This window comes from Bos taurus, chromosome 16, assembly GCF_002263795.3.
Source record: "Bos taurus isolate L1 Dominette 01449 registration number 42190680 breed Hereford chromosome 16, ARS-UCD2.0, whole genome shotgun sequence".
Lineage (NCBI taxonomy): Eukaryota > Metazoa > Chordata > Mammalia > Artiodactyla > Bovidae > Bos > Bos taurus.
In genome coordinates this window covers 80,340,159-80,367,065 of record NC_037343.1, presented here as the reverse complement: position 1 = coordinate 80,367,065, position 26,907 = coordinate 80,340,159, and the positions used below count along the sequence as shown (strand labels likewise).

At 58.5% G+C, this 26,907-nt stretch overlaps 1 protein-coding gene across 4 annotated transcripts in view; it reads left to right on the top strand.

The window, feature by feature from the left end:
- LGR6 (leucine rich repeat containing G protein-coupled receptor 6) overlaps positions 1-26,907 on the top strand; it is an 86,151-nt gene that overhangs the window by 32,008 nt on the left and 27,236 nt on the right. For all 4 annotated transcript variants that reach the window (XM_024976932.2, XM_024976933.2, XM_010813594.4 and 1 more), the window contains one exon: positions 24,354-24,569. In XM_024976932.2, the coding sequence (XP_024832700.1) occupies positions 24,354-24,569 (216 nt within the window). The remainder of the gene's footprint in view (positions 1-24,353; positions 24,570-26,907) is intronic.

Below are 26,907 nucleotides of genomic sequence, written 5' to 3'. Positions count from 1 at the left end.
TCCATCCGCCTTTCCACCCATCCATCCGTTCTTCATCCATCCAGCCATCCATCCATCAACCATTCAGTCATCATCCACCCACCCACTCACCCATCCATCCATCCATCCATCCATGCATCTACCCATCCATGCATCCACCCATCCATCCATCCACCTACCCATCCATCCATGCATCCACTCATCCATCATCCATCCATCCTTCCATCCACCCACCCACCCTTCCACCCACCCACCTATCCACCCATCCATTCACCCATCCATTCATTCACCCACCCACCCATCCACCCATCCATCCATCCATCTTTCCATCCACCCATCTACCCATCCACCTATCCAGCCATTCACCCACCCACTCATCCGTCCATACATTTATCCCCCATCCATCCATCTTTCCACCCATCCATCCATCTAACCATCCACCCATCTACCCATCCACCTATCCAGCCATTCACCCACCCACCCATCCATCCATCCACCCACCCACCTATCCACCCATCCATCCACCCACCCATCCATCCATCTTTCCACCCATCCATCCATCTACCCATCCACCTATCCAGCCATTCACCTGCCCACCCGTCCATGCATCTGCCCATCTATCCTCTGTCCATCCCTTTAACCACCTGTGCATCCATCCATGCGCACATCTGTCATTCCATCTACCTATCTATCCATCTACCTATCCATCCATCCATCCATCCATCCATTCTTCATCCAACCAACCATCCACCCATCCACCCACCCATGCATCCATCCATTCATCTGTCCATCCATCCTCCAACCATCCATCCATCCAACTGTTTGCTTGCTTGTTTAAGCCTTGCCAAGTGCCTGAGTTCAATAATAAAACAAGGGCCTTGCCTTTCAGCAGCTCCTGCTTGTTTTGAGAATATCACACCCAGACCCCTATCCTTATCCCTCCCTTCCTGTACACTGTGGACTTAAGCTACTGAGACAGAAAGTCAGTGCAGGTGAATATGATGTAAAATCAGTGTAGAAAAGTGAAGAGGGAGCTGACGGACATAATGAAAACCAGGTGGTGTGTGTAATAAGCATCACGCTTGTGGTTCATATCTGAGTGCTCACTGTGGCCCAGTGCCGGGGTCCAGCTCCAGCTGATGCAGGGTATTCGAAGGAGAGATGGCATAGGCGAGGATCAGGAAACAACTGCTTAATTAAATGTTAATTAAGGATATAAAGAGTAATAGAATGAGGATAGCTCAGTAGGAAAATTCAGTGAAGAAAAGAGGCTGAAATAAGGATAGCTCAGTGAGGAAATTCAGTGGAGAAAAGAGGCTGAATAATTCAGCCAGAAGGTAAGAGAAAGAACGACATGGGGAGACCAAGTTTCAGTGAACAAGGCCCACACTTTATTTTCCAAAGTAGTTTTTATACCTTAAGTTGTGCATAGAGGATAATGGGGGAAGGGGTAGAGTCATGCAGCAAGCCAGGCTTTCTTCCTGCAAACTTATCATATGCAAAAGCTTAGGTGATTTGCATCATCTTCTGGCCCGGAGGCCTGTTAACATTTTAAGACCCTTTCTTCAGAAAACTTATTTTTCTCTAAAGGTGATTGGTCAGGAGCCACCCTCCAAAAGCATTAGATAAAGTTGCATTCCTACAGAGCAAAGGTGTGGTGGGCTATAACAAGAAAAAGAATTAACTCAAGGGTCCCAGGTTACAAACATTAAAGCTACTATTTACACCAATTACATTAATCAATACACTGCCAGGGACACAGCAGGTAAGGGATATGGAGACTTAGCAGCAAACATTGGCCCAACAAGTGAAAAACCCTTCACCGATACAATTTCTAATCAATCTTTTAACTGCTCAAAGGAATCTGTATTTAGACAGTTTAGAACATCTCATGCCTCTCACAGTTGGGAGGCTCTGAGCAATCACATGTGGCCGGAAAAACCTATTCAGGCAGGCTAGAGGACTTCCAAAGGAGTTTGTAGGTTGAAACACTGTCACACCCAGGAATTATTAACTGGAGCTGTAAGCTAACTCTTTTTTCAGAGAGAGGTAGTGGGGGACAGCCCCCCGTAAAGTCAGAGGTGTAGGTGAAAGCACAAAGCAGAAAGTAGGCAGACTCTGGTTTTGGGGGTAGATGCTTGAGAATTTCCAGGGGGATTCCTGAGGCTCGATCCCGCCTTTGCATATGCCGAGCCTCCTTCCTCATGACCTTTGTCATGGGTGGAGCTCCTCACGCTGGCTCCCGGCAGTGATAGAATTCTAGTTGAGCTATTCCAGATCCTGAAAGATGATGCTGTGGAAAGTGCTGCACTCAATATGCAATATGCACTCAATATGCAATATGCCGGCTCCTGCAGCCCAGGCTCCAGGCCAGTGCTCAGCAGACATCAGCTCGTCTGTTCCTTGTGACAGGCCTCTATGTGAGGTCCGGTGGTCCGCGTTTCACAGATGCTGAAGTGAAGGTTCAGGGAGTCAGTCACAGAATTGGTAGATGGTGTGTCTGCACTTGTGCTCTTAGCCACAACCGTAGATCGTGCAGAAGGTCAGCTGGGAGAGACCCCAGGGGCCTGGTTCCCAAGGCCGCCTGCCCTACGGCGTGTGAGAAGTGCACAGGGTGCAGGTTCCAAGGCCCTTTCTCAGACCTCAGTCAGCATCTTGCGGGCTGGGGCCCAGGACAGTGGACTTGACAAGTCTCCCTGGTGGGATCCGATGCAGAGCCGGGTTTGGGAACCACGCGATGATCCTGGTGACTCAGAGTGTTTCCTACATCGGCAGCCCTGGCCTCATGTGGGCTGGTGAGTTGTGCAGAGGCTCAAGCTCCCCTCTAGACCGAGGGGGTCAGACTCTGCCTTTTAACAAGACCCCGAACCTTCCCAGCTATGAGCATGCCACTGAAATCTGGGACTCAGTGTTCTTCGGTCAGGAGCTCCTGGGACACCTGCCTTCTCTCCCAACCCCAGTTCTGATGAGCCGCCATTGTTATTGGCTCCCTGTCCCCCATCCCTTGGCCCTACGGACTTTCTTTGCAAAATCGTCAAGCCTTAACCCCTTTCTTCCCTGTCATCCCCTGCACGTATGGGACGGAAATGTGAGGTTGGGGGCCTGCCTAGAGCTGACGAGATGTGCCAGATGACCTTGGAAGATGGAGCTGGAGACACGGAGGTTAGGCTTGGGGAGCAACTTTCCAGCTGCCTTTAACCACAGGGAGAGAAAGGGCCCAGTGTCTTTGGAAGGTCCCCAGTCACACTCCCCTTGTCTGGCCTGGGGAATCTCCCACTCTGCTCCCCTCTTGACGTTTTCTGGGAGCTCACAACCTCTTCAGAATCCTGTCGCACTGAAGCCTGAGAGTGCCAGAGGGAGGTGAGGCGTGGCTCGGATCCCAGCCCGGATGAGGTGGATAGCACCATGTGCCAGCCCCCGGTGTTCCCCCAGCGCAGCCCTGCCCGCCCTCCCCAGCCCCGCAGCCCTCTGTGGTCAGCGGCTGGGAATGTGGGTCTATTTTGAGTCTGTGAGTCATTGTCCACCTGTTCCTGAGCCTTTGGAGCCCAGGTGGCTGCCAGCCACTCTTCGGCGTGTGGGAATGTGCATACCAGCTGGAAGAGGTGGTGAGCGCCCAGCTCCTGCTCTGTCCACCGCAGAGGCTGAGGGGGGCCAGGAGGAGGCATGGGCACCTGGCCCAGGGAGGGGAGGGTTAGGGTTAGCATCCTTGGTGTCACCAGAGAGTAAGAGCCGACCTGCAGGTGCTTTTCTGCTGTTTCCTGAAAGGGAGGTGTCCTTATGCGTCTCTGTGACCTCTTTGGCTAGATGACTCTAAGGTCACTTGTTCTGGAATGTCCCCTACCCTGCACTGACCCCAACACCCAACTCTTCCACCAGCCTCCCCTGAAATAAAACCATTCCTGCTGCAGCGAGGCCTGGGCTGAAGGGCTCTGTGGACCCTCGGGAGGGCAGCGGGAGGCAGGGGTGTCTCGAGGGGCCTGGCAGCCACGCAGAAGAGAGCATCAGGGGCCATCTCTCCCTGAGAGGAAGGGCAGGTCTAGAGTTCCTTCCTGGGGAGGAACCTTCCCCTGGAGGCTTCACAGGGAATCCCGCCCTGATGCCCTGAGCTGGGGGAACACAGCACTGTCTGGGGTCAAGGTCCCAGGGAAGAGATTAGGGAGAGGGGGCAGGAGCAGGGGGAGGGGGCGGGAGCAGAGGGAGGGACTAGGGGGAGGGGGCAGGAGCAGGGGGAGGGGCTAAGGGAGGAGGCGGTGGGGGGCGGGGGGGTCAGGGGAAGGGACTAGGGGAGGGGCAGGGACGTGGACTATGAGGAGGGGGCAGGGGCGGGGGCGGCTCTGGGCATCCCCAGGGCACAGCACCAGCCCGGGGCCCTCAGGCTGGTGGGCTCTGGCCCCGCCATCTCTCAGAGGCCCGCCCCAGGCCCTCCAGGTGCCCCTCTCGGTGCTCACAGTGTCCAGCCTCGCTCGAGGCCTGGGCCTCCCCTCCGCCCAGCAGGCCCTTCCCAGCCCCGTCTCGAGATCGCGGCTGCCCGTGAAGCGCTGTCTTCGGCCCCAGGCCCGCCCCGCCCCTGCACTTGGAGCTCGGTCCGCCCCTCTTGCCGGCGCCTGGACTCCGTCCCCTCCGCAGCCTCCCCTGGCCTCATCCCTCCTGAGCCCTCGCCTGCAGCCGGGGCTGCCGCGTGAGCTGCCACGGGAAGTCTCCCTTGGGGGGTGGAGCCAGCCTCGGGGTGAAGGTTCACCAGCTCTCACCTGCCGGTCTGTCCGCTGACCTGGGCCTAGGGACTACAGTGAAATTCTCCCACGGAACCTCTGGAGACGGGAGCCTGGGAAGGGGGTGGGGGCGCTGGAAGCCGGCTACTCTCCCCACTCTCAGAGGTGCGGTGAGGGCGGGTCTAGGGCTCCCGACGCTGTTGGGTAGCTCCGATCTCAATCGCTGCTCAGATCAGAAACCACAGACCTCAGGGCCAGCCGGCCAAGCCTTCCTGGGAGTTACACCTGCTCTCAGGTCGTGAGCCCACCCGGCTCACCATCCATCCAGCTGGGCTGCGCACCCCATGGTGCCTCTCGGGGGGGGGGGGGGCCCTCCCCCCGCCCCGCCAGTGCCCTTCTGCCTCCAGGCCTCGGCTTGAGCTGTCCTTGGGATCTGGTGCTTTTCCTTCTTGCCAGGCTTTGCCTCGCTACTGAATCAGTGCAACACACTTCCTCCAGAAGTCCTCCTAGATTTCCATCCGACTCTGAGTCTCTGAGTACACGAAGTACCAGAACCAGACCCCCTCGGTTCTCTCAGGGTGGCAGGAGGGAGGCCCTAGCGGAGCAGAGCAGGGAGGGGCCAGGTGGAGCTCTGTTGTCTCTGCTGTGCTGGCCTGGAGCCTGTCCGCTGCTGCCGGGCTGGAGGACACTCTGGCCTGCATTCACTCAGCCGACAGGCTGAGGTGGGGGCAGGGCTGGGCACAGACAGTAAATAGCCTTTGTCCACAGGTCTGTTTGGGATGCTGAGTGGTGGACTTCAGGCCAGTCTGGAGAGCTCTGAGAAAGGGCTCCACGCGAGCCCAGGCAAACGGGACCCTTCATGGTCCATCTCTCCCTGACGTGACCTGACCGGCATCCTGGATCTGACTGTCCCAGCCCCTCCGAGTCTGGGAGTCAGAGCTAGAAGGGCAGTGAGGCTCGTGGGGCATGGCCGGTGGTCACTCACCTCCCTGTTGTCAAGGCCTCACCTCATGCATCTGATGACCTGGGGTGGGTGGGGCTCCCGGAAATGCTCCTTTCAGCTGTGAGGGGATATGTGAGTCTAGCCTCTCTCTCTGAAATCGCTGCTGCTTGCCTGTATAAGCCAGCCCTACCTCTTTTGAGGTGAGAGTTATCTGCGCCTCTTGAGCCTTGGTTCTGTGAGCTGTGAGCTAGGGGCGATGGGGTGACTGCCCTGAAGGTCCTTGCGATGCTCCGTGCTCTGCTCTGCGGGCTGCAGTGCTCGCACAGGTGGTGCTGGGACGAGGGTTATTGTTGGACTCACCCGTGGCTTCAGCTTTGCCGCAGAACCCGGCGGCATCCTCCTGAGGGGCTGGGCACCCGTTTCCCTCCACGGCCCTCAGCACCCCCCAGCAGGCCGGTGAGCTGCCAGCTTCAGGATGTGGTCACAGCAGGACAGCTTGGGATCTGCAGATCTGTGCAGGCACCAGTTTCAGAGCCAGGGTCCTGAATTCGTGCTCATCAGAAATCCAGCTCCTTCTCTCTCCTGTCTGGGGATGGAGTTTGACCGCTAGTTTCTTTTCTTTTTTTTTTTGTAAATTTATTTTCAAAGGGCAAAACAGCTGGGAAATTTACCTAAGAGTCCAACAGAATGTCACTGCCCAGGTCAGCCACGCGGCCAAGACGGGATCTCATGTCCAGATGCTCCCAGGACCGCCCATCCTGTCCAGATGCTCCCAGGACCGCCCGTCCTCTCGCAGTGGAGGAAGGGCCGGTCCCTTGCTCTCTCACACCCTCCTGCCTGCAGTGTCCTCTGCACCTTCCTGAGCTGTGTGCACACTTCACTTGTGCTTCCATCGTGTCCGGCTCTTTGTGCCCCATGAATTACAGCCCACCAGGCTTCTTTGTCCAAGGATTTTCCAGGCAAGAATACTGGAGAGGGTTCATTCCCTTCTCCAGGGCATCTTCCCAACCCAGGCATGAAACCTGTGTCTCTTATGTCTCCTGCATTGGCAGACGGGTTTTTTATGCTAACACCACCTGGGAAATGGACACGTTAACTTTCCACATCTGGACCAGGACTTTCAAACCCAAATCCACCCTCCACAGCCACAGTCATCTTTACTTGGTCCAAACTAAGGTCTCCATGAAACAGGAATTTACTGGGAGCTTCACTGGGTCTGTGTTGTCATAGTTTCCAGACAACACGGTCCTTAGCTCCGTCCAGTATTAGAGGAGGTGTTGCTGGGCCAGCGGCTCAGCCGTGAATCTGCCTGGAGCCAAGAGCAAGGACTTGCAAGAAACTGTGGCCAAACGTGAGCTGCCTCGAAATAAGTGCTGACAGTGTTCGGGTTTAGAGGAGCCCCGGCATCTGACTCAACTGTGGCTCTAGGATGATGGGATATTAGTGACGCCATCCTGTTCGGATACAGTTAACTGGAATAGTACAGTTGAGTCTTATTGATAGTTTATGGGGTCGTCGGGTCACAGAGCTGCTGGTCTCAGGGCCTGGCAGCTGGCTTCTGAGGTGAGCGGGAGCTTTGCAAGGCCTGGGGCCTCTCTTGGCTGGAAGAGAAGCAAAGCTCCATGAAAAGCTCCCTGCTGGGCTGAGCCGGGAGAACGAGAGGTGAAGAGTGGAGAGGAAAGGACAGCCTTGCTGGGAGGGGAGGGGGCTGAGCAGAGAGAAGGCTGTGACCTGGGTGTGCTCAGGTGCTCAGTCGTGTCTGTCTCTTTGCGACCCCACAGACTGTAGCCTGCCAGGCTCCTCTGTCCATGGGGATTCCCCAGACAAGAATACTGGAGTAGGTTGCCATGCCCTCCTCCAGGGGATCTTCCCGACCCAGCAATCGAACCAGGGTCTCCCATACTGCAGGCAGATCCTTCACCGTCTGAGCCATTAGGGAAGGCCAAGAATACTGGAGTGGGTAGCCTATCCCTTCTCCAGGGGATCTTTCCGACCCAGGAATTGAACCAGGGTCTCGTGCATTGCAGGCGGATTCTTTACCAGCTGAGCCACCAGCCCCGGGGGCTGGATTTGGAGAAGGCAGTCTTGGCTCAGCCTAGTGGGCAGCCTGGAGGAGGCTGGTCTGCAGGGAGGGCCGGCCCTTTTGTGAGGCCAGGCAGGACAGAGCCTGGACCACAGCAACGGCCCGGGAGGGGCCCCAGAGAGTGCGGCTTCTCCACTCACCCCCCGCCCTCCCCTCCCCAGACCTGCCCCCTGTGTGCACCATCCCTAGCTGAGCGCTGTGGGATCCCCAGAGCCTGGGGCTTAACTATATCCTGACACACTTTGTTTTTTAAAAATATGTTTTTGTTCTAATTCATTGTAGAAAATTTAGAAAATACAGAGAATATGAATAAAATGGAAACACCCACAATCCTGCCACCCAGACACGACGCTTACTATCACGCCGTCTCTCTCTGAACTCTCGTTCTTTTAAGCTCACCCTTCCTTTGTGATGTGCTGAATCTTCACAGATTGTGTTGGGGCCTGATCTGTGGTTCCTTGAAGACTGGCACTGGTGTAGTCGTTTTACCTTTAAGTACTTTAAGAATTTGAGATATAATTCATATAGCATGAGTTGCTCTTTAAAAGTAGACACCTGAGTGGCTTTTTTTTTTGTGGCATGTTTACAAACTTGTGCAGACATTACCATCTCTGACTTCAGCGTATTCTGGTCTCCCTGTCCTGGTTAGCTCTCCCTCCCACGACACACAGCCCCTGAGGCATCCATCTACATGCTCTCTGCGCTTGCCGATTGTGGACATTTCTCATAAATGCAGTCACACAAAATGGGGCTTTTTGTGTTTGGCGTCCTTCATTTTGCATGTTGTCAAGATTCACCCACGTGGGTATCCGTTAGTCTGTCAATTCAGTTCAGTCACTCAGTCATGTCTGACTCTGTGACCCCGTGGACTTCAGCATGCCAGACTTCCCTGTCCATCACCAACTCCCGGAGATGGTGCCATCCAACCATCTCATTCTCTGTCACCCCCTTCTCTTCCTGCCTTCAGTCTTTCCCAGCATCAGGGTCTTTTCCACTGAGTCAGTTCTTTGCATCGGGTGGCCAAAGTATTGGAGTTTCAGCTTCAGATCAGTCTTTCCAATGAACACTCAGGACTGATTTCCTTTAAGATGGCTGGTTGGATATCCTTGATGTCCAAGGGACTCTCAAGAGTCTTCTCCAACACCACAGTTTAAAAGCATCAATTCTTTGGCACTCAGCCTTCTTTATGGTCCAACTCTCACATCCACACATGACCACTGAAAAAGCCATAGCTCTGACTAGCTGGACCTTTGTTGGCAAAGTGATGTCTCTGCTTTTTAAAATGCTGTCTAAGTTGGTCATGGCTTTTCTGTCAGTACTACTTTCCTTTTTAAAAAAAGTCTTCATTCCTCTGGCTGCACTGGGTTTTAGCTGCTGCCCTTGGGACCCCAGGACTCTGCTTCTCTGGGTGGCTGAATGATATCCGCTGTGGGGTTAGCCCAGGTCTGTTTACCTGTTGCCAGCTGGTGGACGTTGGGCTGTCTTCATTGTTTGGTTTTTGTGAATAATACTGGTGTGAACACCTGTGCAGATGCGTGTTAGTTCTCTCAGGTGTACAGCCAGGAGTGAAGTTGCCGGGCCGCGTGGTGACCGTGTGGGCGGCCGTGGGCAGACCTGCTAAGCCGCCTCCCCAGGTGGGCACAGCGCCCGCCGTCCCCCGTGGCGCCTCTGTCCGTTTCCACACTCGCTGCCGTCCGTGTGATTACGGTTTCCTCCTGGGTGTGCAGTGGCGTCTTGTGGTTTTGATTTACACGCCCTCGTGACTAATGGAATGGAACCTCTCCTTACGTGCGTACTGGTTGCCTTGTTTGGAGAAACCTCTGCTCAGAGACTTTGACCATTTAAAAACCTGGGCTGTCTTTTTCTATCGTTATTTAGAATAGTTCTTTAAATATTCTAGACGCTAGTACCTTATCGGATGTGCGGCTTACAAATATTTTCTCCCATTCTGTGGCTTGTCTTTTCGTGTTCTCGATACCGTCCTTTGAAGAAGAAAAGGTTTGATTTTGATGAAGCCCAGTTTTTCTGCGTTTTGTTTTTGTACTTTTGGCGTTTTATTTAAGAAACTATAGCCTGATCCAAGGTCGGGAAGATTTACGTTTTCCTCTAATAGTTTTATAGTTTTGAGTGTTTGATCTGTTTTAAGTCCATTTTTGTATGCGGTGTGAGGTTGAGGTTCCATTTCCTTCTTTTTCTCGCAGACGGTGAGCTCTTTCAGCAACTGTTTGATCACACCAAAGGCTGTTCTTTCCCCATTGAACTGTCTTCAGTTTCGTTCAGTTCAGTCGCTCAGCCGTGCCCCACTGCTTGTGACCCTATGTGACCCCGTGGACTGCAGCGCGGCTTCCTGTTGACAGTCAGCTGACCACAAGTGTGTGAATTCACGGGCTTCCCAGATGGCGCTAGTGGTGAGAGTCCACCTGCCAGTTCAGGAGACAGAAGAGACACAGCTTCGATCCCTGGATCAGGAAGATCCCCTGGAGAAGGAAATGGCGACCCACTGGAGTATTCTTGCCTGGAGAATTCCATGGACAGAGGAGCCTGGACGGCTACAGTCCGTGGGGTCGCACACAGTCAGACACGACTGAAGTGACTTAGCATGCAGCACGCACGTGTGAGCGCATTTCTGGATTCTCAGTTCTATTCATTTGACCTGTCTATCCTTAGGCCAGGGCCATCCGGTCTTGATGACTGCAGTTTTGTTACATAAGTTTTGAAATCAGAAAATGTGAGTCCTCCAACTTTGTTCCTCCTTTTCATGATTCTTTTGACTATTCTGGCTCCCTTGCATTTCCAGATGCATTTTTAGGATCTGTGTCAATTTCTGCAAAAAAAGAGAGGGAGGACACTGGGAGTTTTGATCGGGTCCTGTCGAATCTACAGGTCAGTCTGCGGGGTGTTGCCATCTTAAAAATCCATGGATATGAGATGTCTTTCCATCTATTTAGATAGTCTTTAATTTCTTTCAACGTTTTATGGTTTTCAAAGTATGGACTTTGTACTTTTTGTTGAATTTCTTCCTAAATATTCGTGTTGATGTCACTGTACGTTGAATTGGTTTCTTCCTGATTGACATACACGGTGCTGTGTTGGTTTCTGGGGTGCAGCAAGTGGGCCAGTTGTACAAGCACGTGCACACGTGCACACATTTCTCGTAACAGACTAGTGTACGACACTGCAGACCGTTCCCTGTGCTAGAAGGACGTCGTCTTACGTTATATATGTGTTTATCTATTTTATATACAGTAGTGTGTATATCGGAGAAGGCAATGGCACCCCACTCCAGTGCTCTTGCCTGGAAAATCCCATGGACGGAGGAGCCCGGTGGGCTGCAGTCCATGGGGTCGCTAGAGTCGGACACGACTGAGTGACTTCACTTTCCCTTTTCACTTTCATGCACTGGAGAAGGAAATGGCAACCCACTCCAGTGTTCTTGCCTGGAGAATCCCAGGGATGGGGGAGCCTGGTGGGCTGCCGTCTGTGGGGTCGCACAGAGTCGGACACGACTGAGAGACTCAGCAGCAGCAGCAGCAGCAGCAGCAGCAGTGTGTGTATGTTACTCCCAACCCCCTAACGCATCCCTCCCCTTTGGTGACCATGAGTGTTTTCTGTCTCTGAGTCTGTCTCTGTCTTGTAAATAAGTTCGTTTGTATCATAGTTTAGATCCCACGAATAAGTGATATCGTATATTTGTCTTTCTCTGGCTGACTTACTTCGTTTAGTGTGATAATCTCTAGGTCCGTCCATGTGGTTGCTGGTGACGTCATTTCATTCTTGTAAAGGCTGAGTGGCATTCCATTGTGTATGCGCACCACATCTTCTTTATCCGTTCATCTGTTGGACATTTAGGCTGCTTCTGCGTCTTGACGTTGCAACCAGTGCTGCGGTGGACACTGGGGTGCGTGTGTCTCTGAGTGGGCTTTGTCTGGATATGTGCCCGGGAGTGGGCCCACAGGCCCACATGGCAGCTCGGTTCTTAGTTCTCTGAGGAGCCTCCACACTGCTTTCCAAAGTGGCTGCACCAATGTACATTCCCACCAGCCGGGAAAGAGGGTTTCCTTTTCTCCACACCTTCTCCTGCGTTTATTATTTGTAGACTTTTTGATGAGGGCCGTTCACTCTGGTGTGAGGGGATATCTCATTGTAGATTTGATTTGCATTTCTCTAGTAATTAGCAGTGTTGAGCATCTTTTCATGTCCCGTTAGCTGTCTGTGTGTCTTCTTTGGAGAAATCTCTGCTCGCTTTTTGTTTGGGTTGTTTGTTCTTTTGTTACGGAGTTGTATGAGCTGTTTGTTTATTTTGGAAATTAAATACTTGTCAGTCACATAGTTTGCAAATAGTCTCTCCTAGTCTGTAAGCTGTCTTTTTGTTTTGTTTATGGTTTCCTTTGCTGTGCCAGTGCTTGTGGAGTTGGTTAGATCCTGTTTATTTTTGCTTTTATCTCTATTGCCTTGGGAGACGACCTAAGAAAACGCTGGTCCAATGTATGTCAGAGAATGCTGTGCCAGTGTTGTCTTCTAGGACTTCTATGGTGTCATGTCTTATATTTAAGTCTTTAAGTCATTCCGAGTTTATTTTTGTGTACGGTGTGAGAGTGTGTTCTGACTTCATTGATCTACATGTTCTGTCCAGCTTTTGCAGCAACACTCACTGAAGGTGAATTGTTTTCTTAATTTCACTTTTGGATTATTCATTGCAAGTGTGTAGAAGTACAGTTGGGTTTTGGTCTTGATCTTGTATCCTGCAATTTTGCTGCACTTATTTATAAGCTCCAGTAGTTTTTAATCACATATTTTAATGTTTGGGGTTTTTGGCTTGTTTGTTGTGGTATTTCAATGTTTGATAGGGAGAGTTCCAGCCCATGTTTCTGCTATATTGTGCTTGTCTGTGTATTTTATAACGTGGACGTGAAAGTGTTGGTTGCTCAGTTGGGTCTGACTCTCTGTGACCCTCTGCACTACTGCCTGTCAGGCTTCTCTCTCCGTGGCAAGAATGGTCTCTCCATCCTCCAGGCAAGAATGGTAGAGTGCGTAGCCATTCCCTTCTCCAGGGGAGTCTTCCTGATCCAGCGATCAAACCCGGGTCTCCTGCACTGCAGGCAGATTCTTTACTGTCTGAGCCACCAGGGAAGCCATTATGACATGGACTTTAGTTTTAATTTGTGAAGATACACCTAACCCCAGCTCCCAAAATCCCATTCAGTCTGTTTTCTGATCCCTCACGTATTTGAGAATATGTTTTTGTGGACTTCACATATACTTGTCAAGCTATCTGAAAGTAAAGTTCGGGACCATTTTCCCTTAGGGTGCTGTCAGTGTGGCTCTATTTTCCCGGCACGTGGTCGCCAGGAAGGTCAGAGACTGGCCTCACTGATTTGGTCCTTAGAGAGGAGCATGCGTCTTCTGTATGAACGCTTACAGGAGTTGCTCCGTTTATAGAGTTTAGCCAGAATGTGCCCAGGTGTGAATCGCTTTTCCTTCAGTTTGTCTGGAACCCAGTAGACATTTGTAAAGTACATTTTTTGCAGCTTTGACAGATTTCAGAAATTACAGCTGTCGCGCTTGTTCTCCAGTCATTTCCAGTCGCCCCTCGCAGCTTCCCTGCCCGCCCAGCTCCGCTTGCATCCTGATTTCTCTTTGAAATCCACCTTTATTTCTCGCGTCCTGTGCTGCTGCCCCTCCGCATCTGCCGTTCCTCCCCCGTGCATTTGCTCCTGTCTCACCTACACCGTTATTCCTTGTACCTTATTGATGCTGATGAACCACCTGCTGCTTATTCCCGTTCAAGGAATAAATTATGTTTAGAGATTGCATCTTTTCCTGGGTTTTGGGATGCTATTATCATGTTCATGTTCTTCAGAATTAAAAAAAAAAGTTCGCTTCTCTTTTTAATGATTTTGTTTAAACGTGTAACATGACATTTACCGTCTTTGTGTAGTCAGGTGTGCGTGCGTGGCATGACGCGCTTCACATCCCTGGGTTAGCATCCCCACCGTCCGTCCCAGGCCTCCTTCCATCCTGCGGAACTGAAACTCCGCACCCGCTGCTGCTGCTGCTGCTAAGTCGCTTCAGTCGTGTCCGACTCTGTGCGACCCCATAGACGGAAGCCGGCTGAACCCTCACTAACCCTGACCCCCGCTCCCAGCCCCCACCCTTCCCCTTCCGCCCTGTGAATTTGCCTCTAGGGAGCTCGCTTAAGCGGAATCACAGTTTGTCTTCTGGTCTGGCTTATTTCACGTAGCATCCCGTACTCGGGATTCATGCCCGTGGGAGCTGGTCGGAGTTTCCGCCCTTTCGGGGGCGGAGGCGTTGTCCGCCGCGTGTACGCAGTCGTGTGCTGGGCGCGTCCGGGTCGCTCCCACCTTCCGTGATTGGTTATTTTACTTGGGCCAGAGCACGTGTCAGATTTGGTCGCATGTTGCTTCTGGTTGGGGTCTGAGCTTTCATCTTCTTCTGTATCTTCATGAGTGTTTTACACTTTGCTCTGTTGTAGCTGAACTTGCTTGACTGTTTTGTGGAGAAGGCGATGGCACCCCACTCCAGTGTTCTTGCCTGGAAAATCCCATGGACGGAGGAGCCTGGTGGGCTGCAGTCCACGGGGTCGCCAAGAGTCGGACACGGCTGAGCGACTTCCCTTTCACTTTTCCCTTTCATGCATTGGAGAAGGAAATGGCAACCCACTCCAGTGTTCTTGCCTGGAGAATCCCAGGGACGGGGGAGCCTGGTGGGCTGCCATCTATGGGGTCGCACAGGGTCGGACACGACTGAAGTGACTTAGCAGCTTGACTGTTTGACCTGTTTCTGGGGCCAGAGGAGAGGCTTCAGCGTGAGTGGGGCGGGAGCTCAGGGGTCGGCCCGAGGCCTGAGAAGACGCCGCGTGTGGGGGACCGGCCTCGTGGGGAGGGGCCCCGGCCCCTGAGGGAGAGCGGGGGCGGCCCCACTCTGGGCAGGGGGCAGGGGTGAGTGTCCCGCGGGCGCCGGCGCAGGGGAGAGACATTTCCCCGATGCAGTGAAGGCCGCGCCCTCCCGAGAAGCCAGCGCGGGAGGGTCACTCCGCGGAGGCACTCTTAAAGCCCCTGCCTCAGGGTCCGGAGGGGGCGGTGACGTCTGAGGTTCCGGGGACACCGGCAGCGTGCAGGGTCCTGAGGCCGGCCTGGCGGGCTGCGTCACAGGGGCCGAGGACAGGGTCACGGGGGGTGGGACACGGGGCGACTGGAGGCCTGAGCCGGGGAGACCAGCCTGCACGTGGGAGGTCCCGAGTCTGCATGAGCGGACAGACACATGGACGGACGTGGACGGGCCGGCAGACAGAGGGGTCGGTGGGGGGACGGGAAGTGGGGCTGGGAGGAGCGGATGGACGCCACGCAGCTGCGACCTGCTAGCTGTCACCCTGGTCCGCGGGAGTCGGGGACCTGCGTCAGGGACGCAGAGCCGATGGCCTCCCCCGGTGCCCCCGGGCACCCTCTGCTCGGTCCCGGACGCACAGTCCGCCGGGGCTGCCCAGGACGCTGCGTGTTGCTCAACCTCTGACGTCACTGCCCCTCCCAGGGGGCGGGGTGTAGGAGACCCCGGGGCCCCTTCCTCCACCGGCGCCAGCACCCTTGCCGAGGGCGGGCACCCGGGTCCCGAATGGCCGCAGGACCGGCTAACGGCTCTCTGAAAGCCAGCCTGCCCTCTGGATCTGGGACGGTTGCCTTTCATGGTCCCCACCCCGGATTCCGGGATTGTCACCCACAAAGTTGGCCTTCTGCCCGGATCTGTAGGTCTGTGTCTTCTGGAGAAGTTGGTAGAGGCTGCCAGGCTCCTCCCCGCCTCCGCCTGGAGGATGGGTAATCGTCTTTATACACTGCTGCGATTAAACACACGAAATGGCCCGGAGGCGCGCTCAGGTGTCCCCTTTGATGTGCACAAAGGAAGCGCTCTCCGCTCCTGGGCTTCTGGCCCATTCCGTCACTCTCAGGGGTGGAGGGCAGGGTAGCGGGGCCTTCGCAGAGCCTGGAGGGCAGGTAGGGATTGGCTTCATCTTAATAGTCTCTCTTTGATCTGCTGGGAGGTTGCCGGCGAGGGGAAGGATCTTATTAGGTGGCATAAAAAGAACTGACGAAACCGCTTTCCTCCGACAGACTCAGATCTTCCTGTGTAGGGCGAGGCGGCGTGGTGTCCCCACCCCCTCTGTTGGGTGACCCCGCACCCCCTCTGTTGGGTGGGGACCCCACAGCCCTCTGTTGGGTGGGGGCCCCTCTGTTGGGTGGTGTCCACACTCCCCTCTGTTAGGTGGGGACCCCACAGCTCCTCTGTTGGGTGGGGACACCACAGCCCCTCTGTTGGGTGGAGACACAGATGGAATAAGAATCCCTTTCCTGCACCCCCCACTCCCACCCACACCTGCAGCAAAGCACAACTGAATTTCTGGGGGCCTAGTCATCAGTGTCCACTCTGCCCCCGACTCTCTCCATCACCTCAGGGCACTTCCCCTTGGGGTGCTGGTCCCAACCCGCTGGACTCAGCATTGCACACGTGGGAGACCAGGCGAGGGGACCCCTGAGACCTTGTCTGTGGCTGCTCCCCAAGGGACCAGGGCGGGAGGGCAGGGACCCCGGGTCCCAGGCCAGCCACCTTCTCCGGCTCTGCTCTTTCCGTACTCTTGACGTTGACCGTCCCTGAGCCCTCCTCCTGGGTCACAGGGTCCCTCTCAGCTCTCACTCCACGAAGGTCTCTTCATGGCACGCCATCCTATGAACAGTGGGGACGCACCCCAAAGCCCACCAGAGCAAACCAAAGCCACACAGATTGAAGGCCCCCTCGACGAGTTTCAGGGAGCGCACACACTGGTGCCCCAGTGGCCTTCGCGTTAATCAGAGAGGAGCATGGTCATGGTCCAGGGCCCAGCGCTGACCTGGGCCTGCCTTCGACACGCACGCTGAGCATGTTCCCTGGAGCCCTGTCCTTTTGGCCAAAGCTCCCTGAGTTCCAAGCCTGTGTCCCCGTCCCAGAAGTTTCTCTCAGAAAGCTGTCTTCTCCGTTAATCTAAAGGCTGCCAAGTAGCGCATACCTGGATTTCTAAAGTCACCGCGTGCAGCTCCCGTGCCGGCTGCCTCCCCGGTGGCTCAGTGGTAAGAGTCCACCTGCCAGAGCAGGAGATGGGGGTTCAATCCCTGGGTGGATCCCCTGGGGAAGGAAATGGCAACCCACTCCAGTATTCTTGCCTGGGAAATCCCGTGGACAGAGGAGCCTGGTGGGCTGCAGCCCGTGGGGTCACAAAGAATCAGACAAGACTGAGCAACTGAGCATGCACAATTTCCATATTCTGAAAGAGGACTACCGCCCCAACCGGCAGATTTAGTCACCCTGAAACGCGTGTGGGCCGTGGTGGGAGGGTGGCCACCCAGAGTGTCCGCAGGAGGCCGCACGCGTGCTCAGCCAGGCCTGTCCTGGCTCAGAGGGCACAACCAGGAGCCGTGTCTGCAGAAGGCCCGGCCTCCCCTCCCAGGCCCGCCCCTGAGCCCAGGGGCTGTCCTCCGCGTGCTCCTGCCCCCGAGCCCCGCGCGCCCCAGGGCACGCACCCCCTCTGTGCCGCGTGGACACAGCCTTGCACGCTCACGCCACGGCCGCACCTGTTGCTGCTTTCTCACCTTCATGCCTCGAGCCGGGGAGCCCCTTGGGATGGGCACTGGTGTGTCCTAAACAAACAGGCTGGGTTCTCAGAGCTGGTTGCTGCCAGGCATGTGTGTCGATCCAGGTGAACTCACCGTAGAGACAGTTCCACAGGCACAGCGGCCTCCCCCCGCTGGTGGAGGGCCCCGGGGGCCGGGGGCAGTGGCTTCTGCTGCGCCGTCTCAGGCCCAGAGCAGTCCGCCTGCCCCCGGCAGAGGAGAGGGCCTGGGAGCCCTTCGCCGCCCCACCCTTGGGGCTGGATTGGAGGAGAGGCTCAGAGGGTACCCCGGGAACACTCTGGGGTCCCCTCCTCTGGACTCAAGGCTCAATGGCTACTCCCAGGGCAGACATGCAGCCTCAGCCCCGGGGCCCCTGCGGGACTGGCCTCCGCAGCCCTGCCCGTTCTGGTCAGGGGCCCGGCCGGTTCACAGGAGGCTCTGCTCCAGGCGGCCTGGCAGCACTTGGCCTGTATGGCTGCCGCGGCGTCTGCTCCGTGCAGCTGGGGTGGGGAGGGGCCCGGCTGGGGGTTGGCGTCAGTGTGTGTGGGGCATTGTGTGTGTGCAGTGTGTGGGGCGTGCGGCCCTGCTGGGGGCCTCAGGAGGCGCTCGCTGTTCCTCGGTTACCCGCCTGTGTCCCCTGACCATGGCCTCTGCCCCTCAGGAGCCTTCTCTTCGGGGGGCCCTTGGCTTGTGCACCGGGGCCCCACCTCCTGCCTGCCCCCCTCCCCTCCTGAGTCACTGGGGGCCCACCGCCTCACCCTCAGGCCCTTCTCTCACCCCCGCAAGCTTAGCCCAGGCACCTGATCCCCTTCCTGCCTCGGGCTTGCTCCTCCTGCCCTCCTCCAGCACTGCCCCTCGGGAGACCCCTCCCCTGGGAACCAGCTCAGATGTCACCTCCTCCATGAGGCCTTCATGGGTTTCCCGCAGGCAGAGGGCAGGCCCCAGCTGCAGAGCATTTCCCACACACTTGATTAAGTCCCAGCCATGGGTTTGGAGCCACATACTCCTTGCTGCAGGCGAGGAGGCAAACACGACAGCCTTCCAGGTTCTGGGTGGGGGTTCAGTAGGAAGGCGCGTGTGAAAGGCTGGCCTGCCTGGCGAGGATCCTGCAAGGGAGTCGATGGCCGAGGTCTTTGTGTTGCTGATTAAAGGACAGACAGTCCAGGAGCTTCTCCAGAGACAGGCTATGTGCAGCTCATGCCGGAGCCCAGCACTGAGCCCAGGCTGGCCTGGCACTCAGAGCCTGTGAGCGCTTAGTGGATTCAGTCAGGCCACCAGGCTGCATTTAATCCAGCCTGACCAAGCTGAGGGCTACTCAGTGACTGAACAGAGATGAGGGGACTTTGGGGGGCCCGGTGCTTAGTGGGGGCACGCCAGTGGCTTTGTGGGAGCTGAGTGAGAGCAGAGAGGCCTTCGGGGGCAGGGTGTGGGGAGGGGGTCAGTGTGCAGGGGCACCTCGGCGTGAGCTGGCCGTGTCTGCTTGGCCCCAGGTGGGCCAGCCCTCCTGCCAAGCTCGCCCCCCGGGAGCCGAGCGCCCTCCTCCCAAGCCCACCCCGCCGGGAGCCGAGTGCCCTCCTCCCAAGCCTGCCCCCCAGGAGCTGCGTGCCCTCCTGCAGAGGCTGGCGCTGCCAGCGGTGCTGATGAGGGCGGCCCGGGCATGTCCTTGCCGCCCAGCCGGTGCCAGTCTGTCCCCAAGCCCCCGCCTTCCTTGTGGCCAGCCCCCAGCACCCGCCGCTGCCAACACCGCCTCAGGCACAGAGTCACTGCTCCGAAGTGGCTGCTTTCTTTCTCCACCGTGAGGACCTCCCCCAGCGCCTCCCTGCCCTGCCCTCCCTTCCTTGGCGAGGCCTGTGTAGGCCCCATGTGCCGTGGGTACGGGGCTGGGCCCCGGGGCCTCCAGCGAAGAGGCTGCCCTTGGTGTGGCTGCAGGCTGGGGGTCAGCAGTCTGGTGCCCCGGAAGGGGCCCCGTGCTTAGGGCCTCCTGCCCTCCTGAGTCAGGATGGCCTCGGGGAGGAGGGTTTCTGGTTCAGGGAGCAGGATGCTCCTGGGTGTCCCACCCAGTGGCTCCCCGTGGCCACCCGGACTCTCGGGGCTCCCTGCCTGCCTGCCCTTCTATGTGTGCGGTTGGAGGGCTGCGTGCAGGGAGGAGGCGGCTGCCCACAGGGACTCCTCTGTGGGAGCGGTGGGGCAGGCCCAGGAAGGGCCCCGCCAGGCTGGCTGGGCCACGGCGCTGCTCAGGGCGAGGGGCAGCCCCAGGGGAGCCCTGGGAGCGCCGGCTAGAGGAGAGGCTGGCTGTTCTCTGAGGGCCGCCGGCTTCAGCCAGTGGCCGCTCCTGCCCTGCTGCCCTGCGTTCTCTCCTCCACGTGCCTGACTTGGAGCGGGAGAGGCCCCCCGCCCGGAGCAGCGTGGACTGGAGCCTGCCCTGCCGCCCTCCGCCCTCCCCCTTCCTTGGGTCCTGCCGGCCTGCTCTCAGAGCTTGGGGAGCAGGCAACGGGCCTTAGCCTTTTGAATGGATCCCTGGTGACGGGCGTGTCAGCTGGTGGTCCACTAGGACTCCCAATCTGTTCCTCGGGTCTTGTCTCTGACTGAGATCTGGTGGGATATAGGGAGGATCAGAGAAGGAAATTCCAGAGGGTCTGTGGGGTCAGTCTAGGGCTCTGTGGGCTGCAGGGACTCTGCTTTCTGGGGGGATGTGGCCCCTGGGCTCAGAGGTGCTTCCTGGTAGGGAGCCAGGCTGTGGAGCGGCGCTGAGTGTGAGTCCAGCCCAGCCACTGACCCGCTTGGGGCAGCCCTCTCTCCTCCTCTGGGCTCCGGGCCCCTCGGGCATGATGGGCGAGGCTGGTGGCTCCTTGAGCTCCGAGGGAGCAGGACCCGAGTTTCCACCTGCTCTTCTGGAGGCTGTGGGTGAGTCAAGTTGAAGACGGCCACCTGGAGCCTGGCCCCCACCCCCCTCGGCTGCCCCGGCTCCTGGCTGGGGTTTCCCTGAAGGCGCTGTTTGTCCTCACGGCCAAAACCACCAGGAGGATCTGCAGTTGCCAGGTCCCCCACCCCTCCCTGGGGTCCCCCGCCCCTCCCTGGGGTCCCCCGCTCATCCTTGAAGTCCCTGGCCCCTCTGGATGTCCTCCTTGTTAGAAGGAAGGGGTGCTGGGGGGTAGCCTCTGAGCTGTGCTTTGTGTGTGAAGTGAAGTGAGAGTCACTCAGTCGTGTCCGAATCTTTGTGACCCCATGGACTATACAGTCCATGGAATTTTCCAGGCCAGAATGCTGGTGTGGGTAGACGCTCCCTTCTCCAGGGGATCTTCCCAACCCAGGGATCGAACCCAGGTCTCCCGCATTGCGGGTGGATTCTTTACCAGCTGAGCCACAGGGGAAGCCCAAGAATACTGGAGTGGGTAGCCATTCCCTTCTCAAGCAGATCTTCCCGACCCAGGAACTGAACTGGGGTCTTGTGCACTGCAGGCGGATTCTTTACCAGTGGAGCCACAGGGACACCCCCACATCAGGGAAACACTGTGTGCATTTCACCTGAACAGTCTCTCAGATGGGTAGTGGTCAAACTAGTCCGCTGAGGAGACCCAGCCAGAGGTTAAATGAGGGATGTGTGCCTGGATGTGTCTGCTCACAGGACCCCAGGGGAGACCTGCCACGTAAAGCGCACACTCGTGGGACCTACGCAGTCTAAGGAGTTATTCCCACCGACTGGGCCCAGGGCAAGGGCGTGTAAGTGGGAACAGTGACATCTCGGGGTCCTGGGTGTCACGGAGGGGGTGCGTCTCTGCCTGGGGGGCCCAGACGCCCTTGAGAGGCAGAGCCTGAGAGCCAAGCTCCAGCCCACTCGGCCACCCCCGTCCCGCAGTTGCTGGACCTTTGGATTTGACCTGAGCCGTCTGAGGTCTGTGCCCACTCCTGGCCCGCGCTTGCCCTGTGTCCTGCCTGCGGCCCTCGCCCGTAACACCCCGCCCCTCTGTCCTGGTCTACTTCCCACCTTTCCTTAAGGCCCTTGGCGTGGGCTGTGATCTGGGGGGACTCGGGGCTCCGCTCACTGCCCAGTCTCTGGGAAAGCTGGGACGAAGGTGCCGCCCCCCGGGGTCTCCAGGGTGTGAGGGGTCTCTGGATGGGAGCAAGGTGGGGGAGAACCCCCACAGCGTGGAACGAACATCTGAGCGAGTCACAGGTGCACTCATCCTGCAGGAAGGTCTGCCCGGGTCCCCAGGCTGGGGGCCGCTCCCCTGCTGTCTGTGAGCCCCGCGGCCGGGAGGTGTGGGGGATTCTCCCTGGAGGGTGGCCTGGAGCCCCGGGCCTGGGGTGATGGGTGTGCGGACCCCAGAGCAGAGCCCCAGCACAGGAGGAGGCGCCTGGCTCACTGTTCAGGCTCCCCTCCTGTCGGCGTCACTCCCGCCGACCCGAGCATCAGCAGACACCGCTGCACTCAGCACTCAGTGGATGACCTGCGGTCGGGCTGGAATTCAGGTGCTGACTCGCCGGTCTGGGACAGGGCCTCAGACTCTGCCTTTCCGCCGAGGTCCCAGGCGGTGCTGAGTTGACAGTCGACAGACCACCTGCCAGAGGAAGGTCTGAGGCACCCAGCGATGCCATGGAGGGGATGGCGGAGCAGGCGTGGCCAGCCTCCTCGACGGGGCGGCAGGCTTTGTGTGAGCGGGTGAGGAGCCTGGGCCGAGGCCGGGGAGGCGCAGGGGCAGGGAGCACGTGCTGCGTGCCTGCCGACCTGCACGGTGGTTAGAGGTGTGTCTTGTGGAGCCGCCGCCAGGCTGGAAGTCCAGCTGTGCCGCTTACTGGACATGTGATGGGGCTGCACGTGGCTTTTCTCCTTTGGGAAATGTGAACCTCACAGGTGAGGATTAGACAGCCTGATGCATACAACGCCCCGGGACTCAGTGGGCTCACTCTCAGTACCCTGGGCCCTGAACGCTGGCAGGGAGGAGGTGCGGCCACGTGGGGCCGCGGGTGCTCATCCCACGGGCCTGCTCTGCGAGGGTCTGTGATGGACCCTGGGGTGGGGCGAGGTGAAGGGCGCGTCCGTGTGGGGCTGATCAAGGCGCCCGGAACTGCCAGCTGACGGTCCTGTGCGAGGGAGCCTGCACCTTGGCTCCTGCACCTTGGAGGGGCAGGGACATCCCAGGGCCGGGCAGCAGGGGCACCATCAGGAAGGGACTCTCCAGGGACCCGACCCTGCAGTGGTCGAGCTCACCCTCGAGCTCCCAGGACGTGCCCATGCCCGCTTCTGGGTGAAGGGCTCGTGCAGAGCGCCAGTCCCTTTGCTGACATGTCCCCCTCTGGAAGGGCTCCTCCCTAGCACCGGAATCCTGGCCACGGCTGTCTTCCCTTTTTAGGGTAAAGCCCTTCCTGGCTTCCTGTTTCCCTGCGGCAGGGCCCCTGAGCCCCAGCCCCGCCGGCCTCGCCAGCTGCCCCTGCCCTGCTCCCTCCCACCCCTCGCCTTCCTGAAGGCCCTCGTGGCCGCTCGTAGCCCACAGGCCTCCCTCTGCTGTCCCCCTCACTAGCTAACTCCTCCTCGTCCGGCAGGCCGCTATGCGGCATCCCCTTCTCCTGGGGCCCCTCCTAACGCGCCCCTGGCCGTCACATTGCTCTGGGACTGTCAGCCTGGCCTTCCCACTGATGCGGAGGGCAGGGACAGAGCTGATGCTCGTCCAGCCCTTTCCCACCTGCCTGTTCGTGGAGGCAGATTGCAGGCCCCCTCAGGCCTTCTGAGCCAGGCATCCTGGGCGGGGTCTTAGAATTTGCTTCCCCCTGTGGCCCCCAGGTCAGTAGCCACAGTTGGGCCATCAGGTTCTGGGGACAGTGACCAGAGGGACAGGCCCTTACCGAGGGGCTTGTAGCCGTCGGGTCAGGTGTGACGTGCGTGGAGGTCTCTCCCGCTGCAGGCTTCAGAGCCTGTCTCGGTCCGTTTGCCCTCTCATCCGAGGCTCCAGGGTCGGCCTGTTCACCCACAGCCCCCTGCTGGCTGGCCTGGCGTTTCTCCCAGGGATGGGGAGGGCACTGGTGAGCAGCTCAGAGCAGATGGAGCCCTGCTGGCTGCTGGCGCGGGCTTGTGCTGCTGGGGCGGGAGAAAGGCCCCCCACCACCCAGCACTGCAGTCGTCCTTGGGGCCAGGATGAGGGGGCTTGGGGCTGTGTGGTTGGGGTCCGGGGTTTCCATGACACAGGTGCCACATGCCCACGCGGAGGACCGGGCCTCGGTGCCAAGCCCCTCAAGACAGCAGAGCCCACGGGCAGCTCCATGGCCACCGGCCAGCTTGCCTCAACCCTATGGGACCAGCTGCCGGAGGTGGGGCTTCAGCCCAAGCCCCAGCCCAGGAGGCACGGGGTAAAGGCCTGGCGCAGTCCTGAGAGGCCGGGACGGGCTGCTCAGCTGGCAGAGTCCTCCTGAACTCGTGTCCGAGGTCCTCCACCTCCCTGGACGCTCTGCTGTGGACAGGCTGTCCCCTGTCTGCCTGTCCAACATCCAGCAGTCCCCATAGGCATCAGCCAAGCAGGGAGCCCCGTCTGACAACTAGCCCTTGAGCCGGGGGGCAGTCCCAGGGGGCAGGGGCACCGTGATCTGTGTACAGGGGTCAGGCGCCGGGGAGCAGGGGCGCCGGGGAGCAGGGGCGCCGGGGTCAGGTGCCAGGGATTGGCTTGCGGCTCTGAGAAGGTCTTTCCTTGGTTGTGTCCATGGGTGGAACTGTCCCCAAGTCGATGGGGACCATGGTTGCTTTCCGGCCCTGCCTGGAGCGGACGGGGCTGAGAGCCAGCGTCCTCAGAGCAGGGGAGCCGCAGCACAGACAGGGAACCTGGGCATGAGGGGTACTGTGGTCCTGGGCTGTGGACCAGCGCTGGGTCACCAACAGGGATAAAAAGCATAAAGGGCCTCGGGCTGGAGCGGAGGGGCACCCGGGACCTGAGGAGCCGGGCCGTGGAGCCCGGGGGGCCCGCTGCCCCGGCCCAGACTCTCCCTGTCCCCTCCCGCAGGCGCCTGGATGCCAACCTCATCTCCCTGGTCCCGGACAGGAGCTTCGAGGGGCTGACCTCCCTCCGCCACCTGTGGCTGGACGACAACGCCCTCACCGAGATCCCTGTCAGGGCCCTCAGCCACCTGCGCGCCCTGCAGGCTGTGACCCTGGCCCTGAACCGCATCGGCCGCGTCCCCGACTACGCCTTCTGGAACCTGTCCAGCCTCGTGGTGCTGTGAGTGCCCGCCGGCTTTGCTCAGCGGTGTCCCTGGGGTTCCCGTGGTAAAGTGAGGTGACCGTTCCGGGCTGTCAGGAGGCCGGTCGGCACTGGAAGTGCTTTGAGAGGCTGGGAAACGCGTTCAGCTGCTGTTTCCCCTGCGGTTCTGTGCACAGGTTGTAACTGCCACGCTTGGGAGCGCACTCCGGGAATGACTCACCGCTCTTGATCGGTGACGGGCGGGTGCAGCGTCGTGCTTTGGTGCAGGGCTGGGATAAGTTCCCTTCATCCGCCAGCCTGGAGAAGCAGCAGAGAGCCTGCGCTTTGAGTAAAGAGCAGAGCGCTGCCGGGGGAGCGCCCCAGGAGACGGTGTGCCAGGCAGGGCCTGCGGCCTGGGGCTCACTGCCCCCCCAGGACCTGCAGGCATGGGTTAGCTCCTGGCTAATTGCCGTGGACAGTTACTGAGTTCGTAGGGCAATTACCCAGGGCTTGGCGACTGTGTGTAATTGCTCTGGGTTACAGACTTACTGCCACGGGAATGTCCAGACTTTGTGAAATGGGCGTGAGGCCTCCTCTGCTCTTGGAAATCTGGTTTGATTTTCCAAACCAAGGAGTGGACAAGGCTTAGTTCCTTCTGAGAGAGGGAGGAGCAGCATTTGTTTGTCTGATTCTCTGTCCTGGGAGATGGGAGACACAGATGAACTGCTCCAGAGCCTCATCCTCTGTCGGGACGGCCGCAGCATCCTCCCTGGGTGGCCGTGGGTTGGCAGAGGGCGAGCAGGACGGGAGCCCTGATCCCAGCTTTGGTGATATCCCTGTGACGTCCTGGTGCTCCCTGCGAATCGTGGGTCTCTGAGAGACGGAACTCCTGGAATGAGGGGTCCTCACGGTGGGCCACTGACTGCTGAGCAGCAGGAGCAAGTGGGAGCAGGAGCCACGTCCTGTGGGACCTGCAGAGCCAGGAGTGAGCTCCAGCTGCTGCCCCAGGCCTGGGGGAGTGGCGGGGGCACTGGGAAGGACAGCAGTGCCGCCCCGGAGCGCAGGACGAGGGTACTGGGTGTTGAGTCAGCCTCGGCCCGGGCGCAGGGCGGCCGGAGCAGCTGGTGGGGGACAGGGGCCTGCGGGGTGGTCCTGGCTGGAAGGACGGTTTAGAGCTGGATGGGTGAGGAGCAGGGGACAGGCACTCGGCAGGTGTCGGTGAGGACGCGCCGGCGAGTGGGCCAGTGGGGCTGGAGAGGAGGCTGGAGAGGTGAGCTGGGACCTCGGAGCGCAGGTTTGACTCTGGCCTGCCAGTGGGGGGCCTGGAGGTGGGAAGGGGCCCCAGGAGGGTGACTGCAGGACACAGAGGGACACGGGAGGGCGGAGGCAGACGCACCGGCCTGAGGGACATTGTGGAGGAAGAGTCAGGGTCGGAGGCCAGGGTCTGGTCGAGGAGTGGGGTGCAGAAGCTCAGTCCGGGATCTCAGGTCTCCTGGGGGCAGGGGCGGGAGAGCTCAGGAGAGCCTGGAGGCCCTGATGACGCCCTGAGGCAGGAGAGGGGCTGCTGTGGCTGGAGGCCATCCAGGGCAAGGGGGCTGCAGGAGGCTGCCCAGGCCTCCGGGCTGGCCTGCAGAAAAGCGCAGAGGAGAAAGATGGGTGCTCGAGGCTCAGGCCAGAGGCATGGGTGACCAGCTGACGGAGAGGGGCTTCCCTTCAGCCCGAGCCCTGAGCCTTCATCAGGCCGCCCTGCGGGGACCCCTGGGAGGGCCTGAGTGGACTGCAGTGCTGGCTTGGGTGTGGGTCTCATCCCTTCCTCCAGACCAGAAGTCCCAGGAGGCTGGGCTGCCAGAGGCGCTCAGGACGCCAGGGTTAGTGCAGTGGTCTGCAGGCCTGAGGCTGGACGTGCAGAAGCAGGAGGCACTGGGATGGCAGAGTGGGCTGGAGACGAGCTTCAGTGGGGTGGGGGCACAGGGAGAAAGGCTGAGTGTGCTGAGAGTTGGAGGAAGTGGGGAGGGCCAGGGCTCACTCCTGGAAGCCGGGGGCTGTGTTCCCCCATCAAATCGGAAGCCCCTGCGGAGTCTGGTGCCTCCTGGCGGAGGAGCGGGGAGCACGCAGTCCCTACCCGCCACGCCTGCCACCCTGCTCCCTGAGCATCCTGGAGGCCAGACTGAGTCCTTCCCTTGTTCGCAATTTCCTTCTCCTGCCCAAAGATATTTTTTAATCTTTGAACTTGAATGGCTTCACTAGACTATGACACAGTGTGGGATTTTCTTCATCCAGTTTTCCTGAAACAACACGTGCTTTTCACCTCCGGATTCCACTCTATTTTGGAGGGTTTTCTTCTGGTTGCGCTTCTGAATACGCCCTTTGTCTGCCT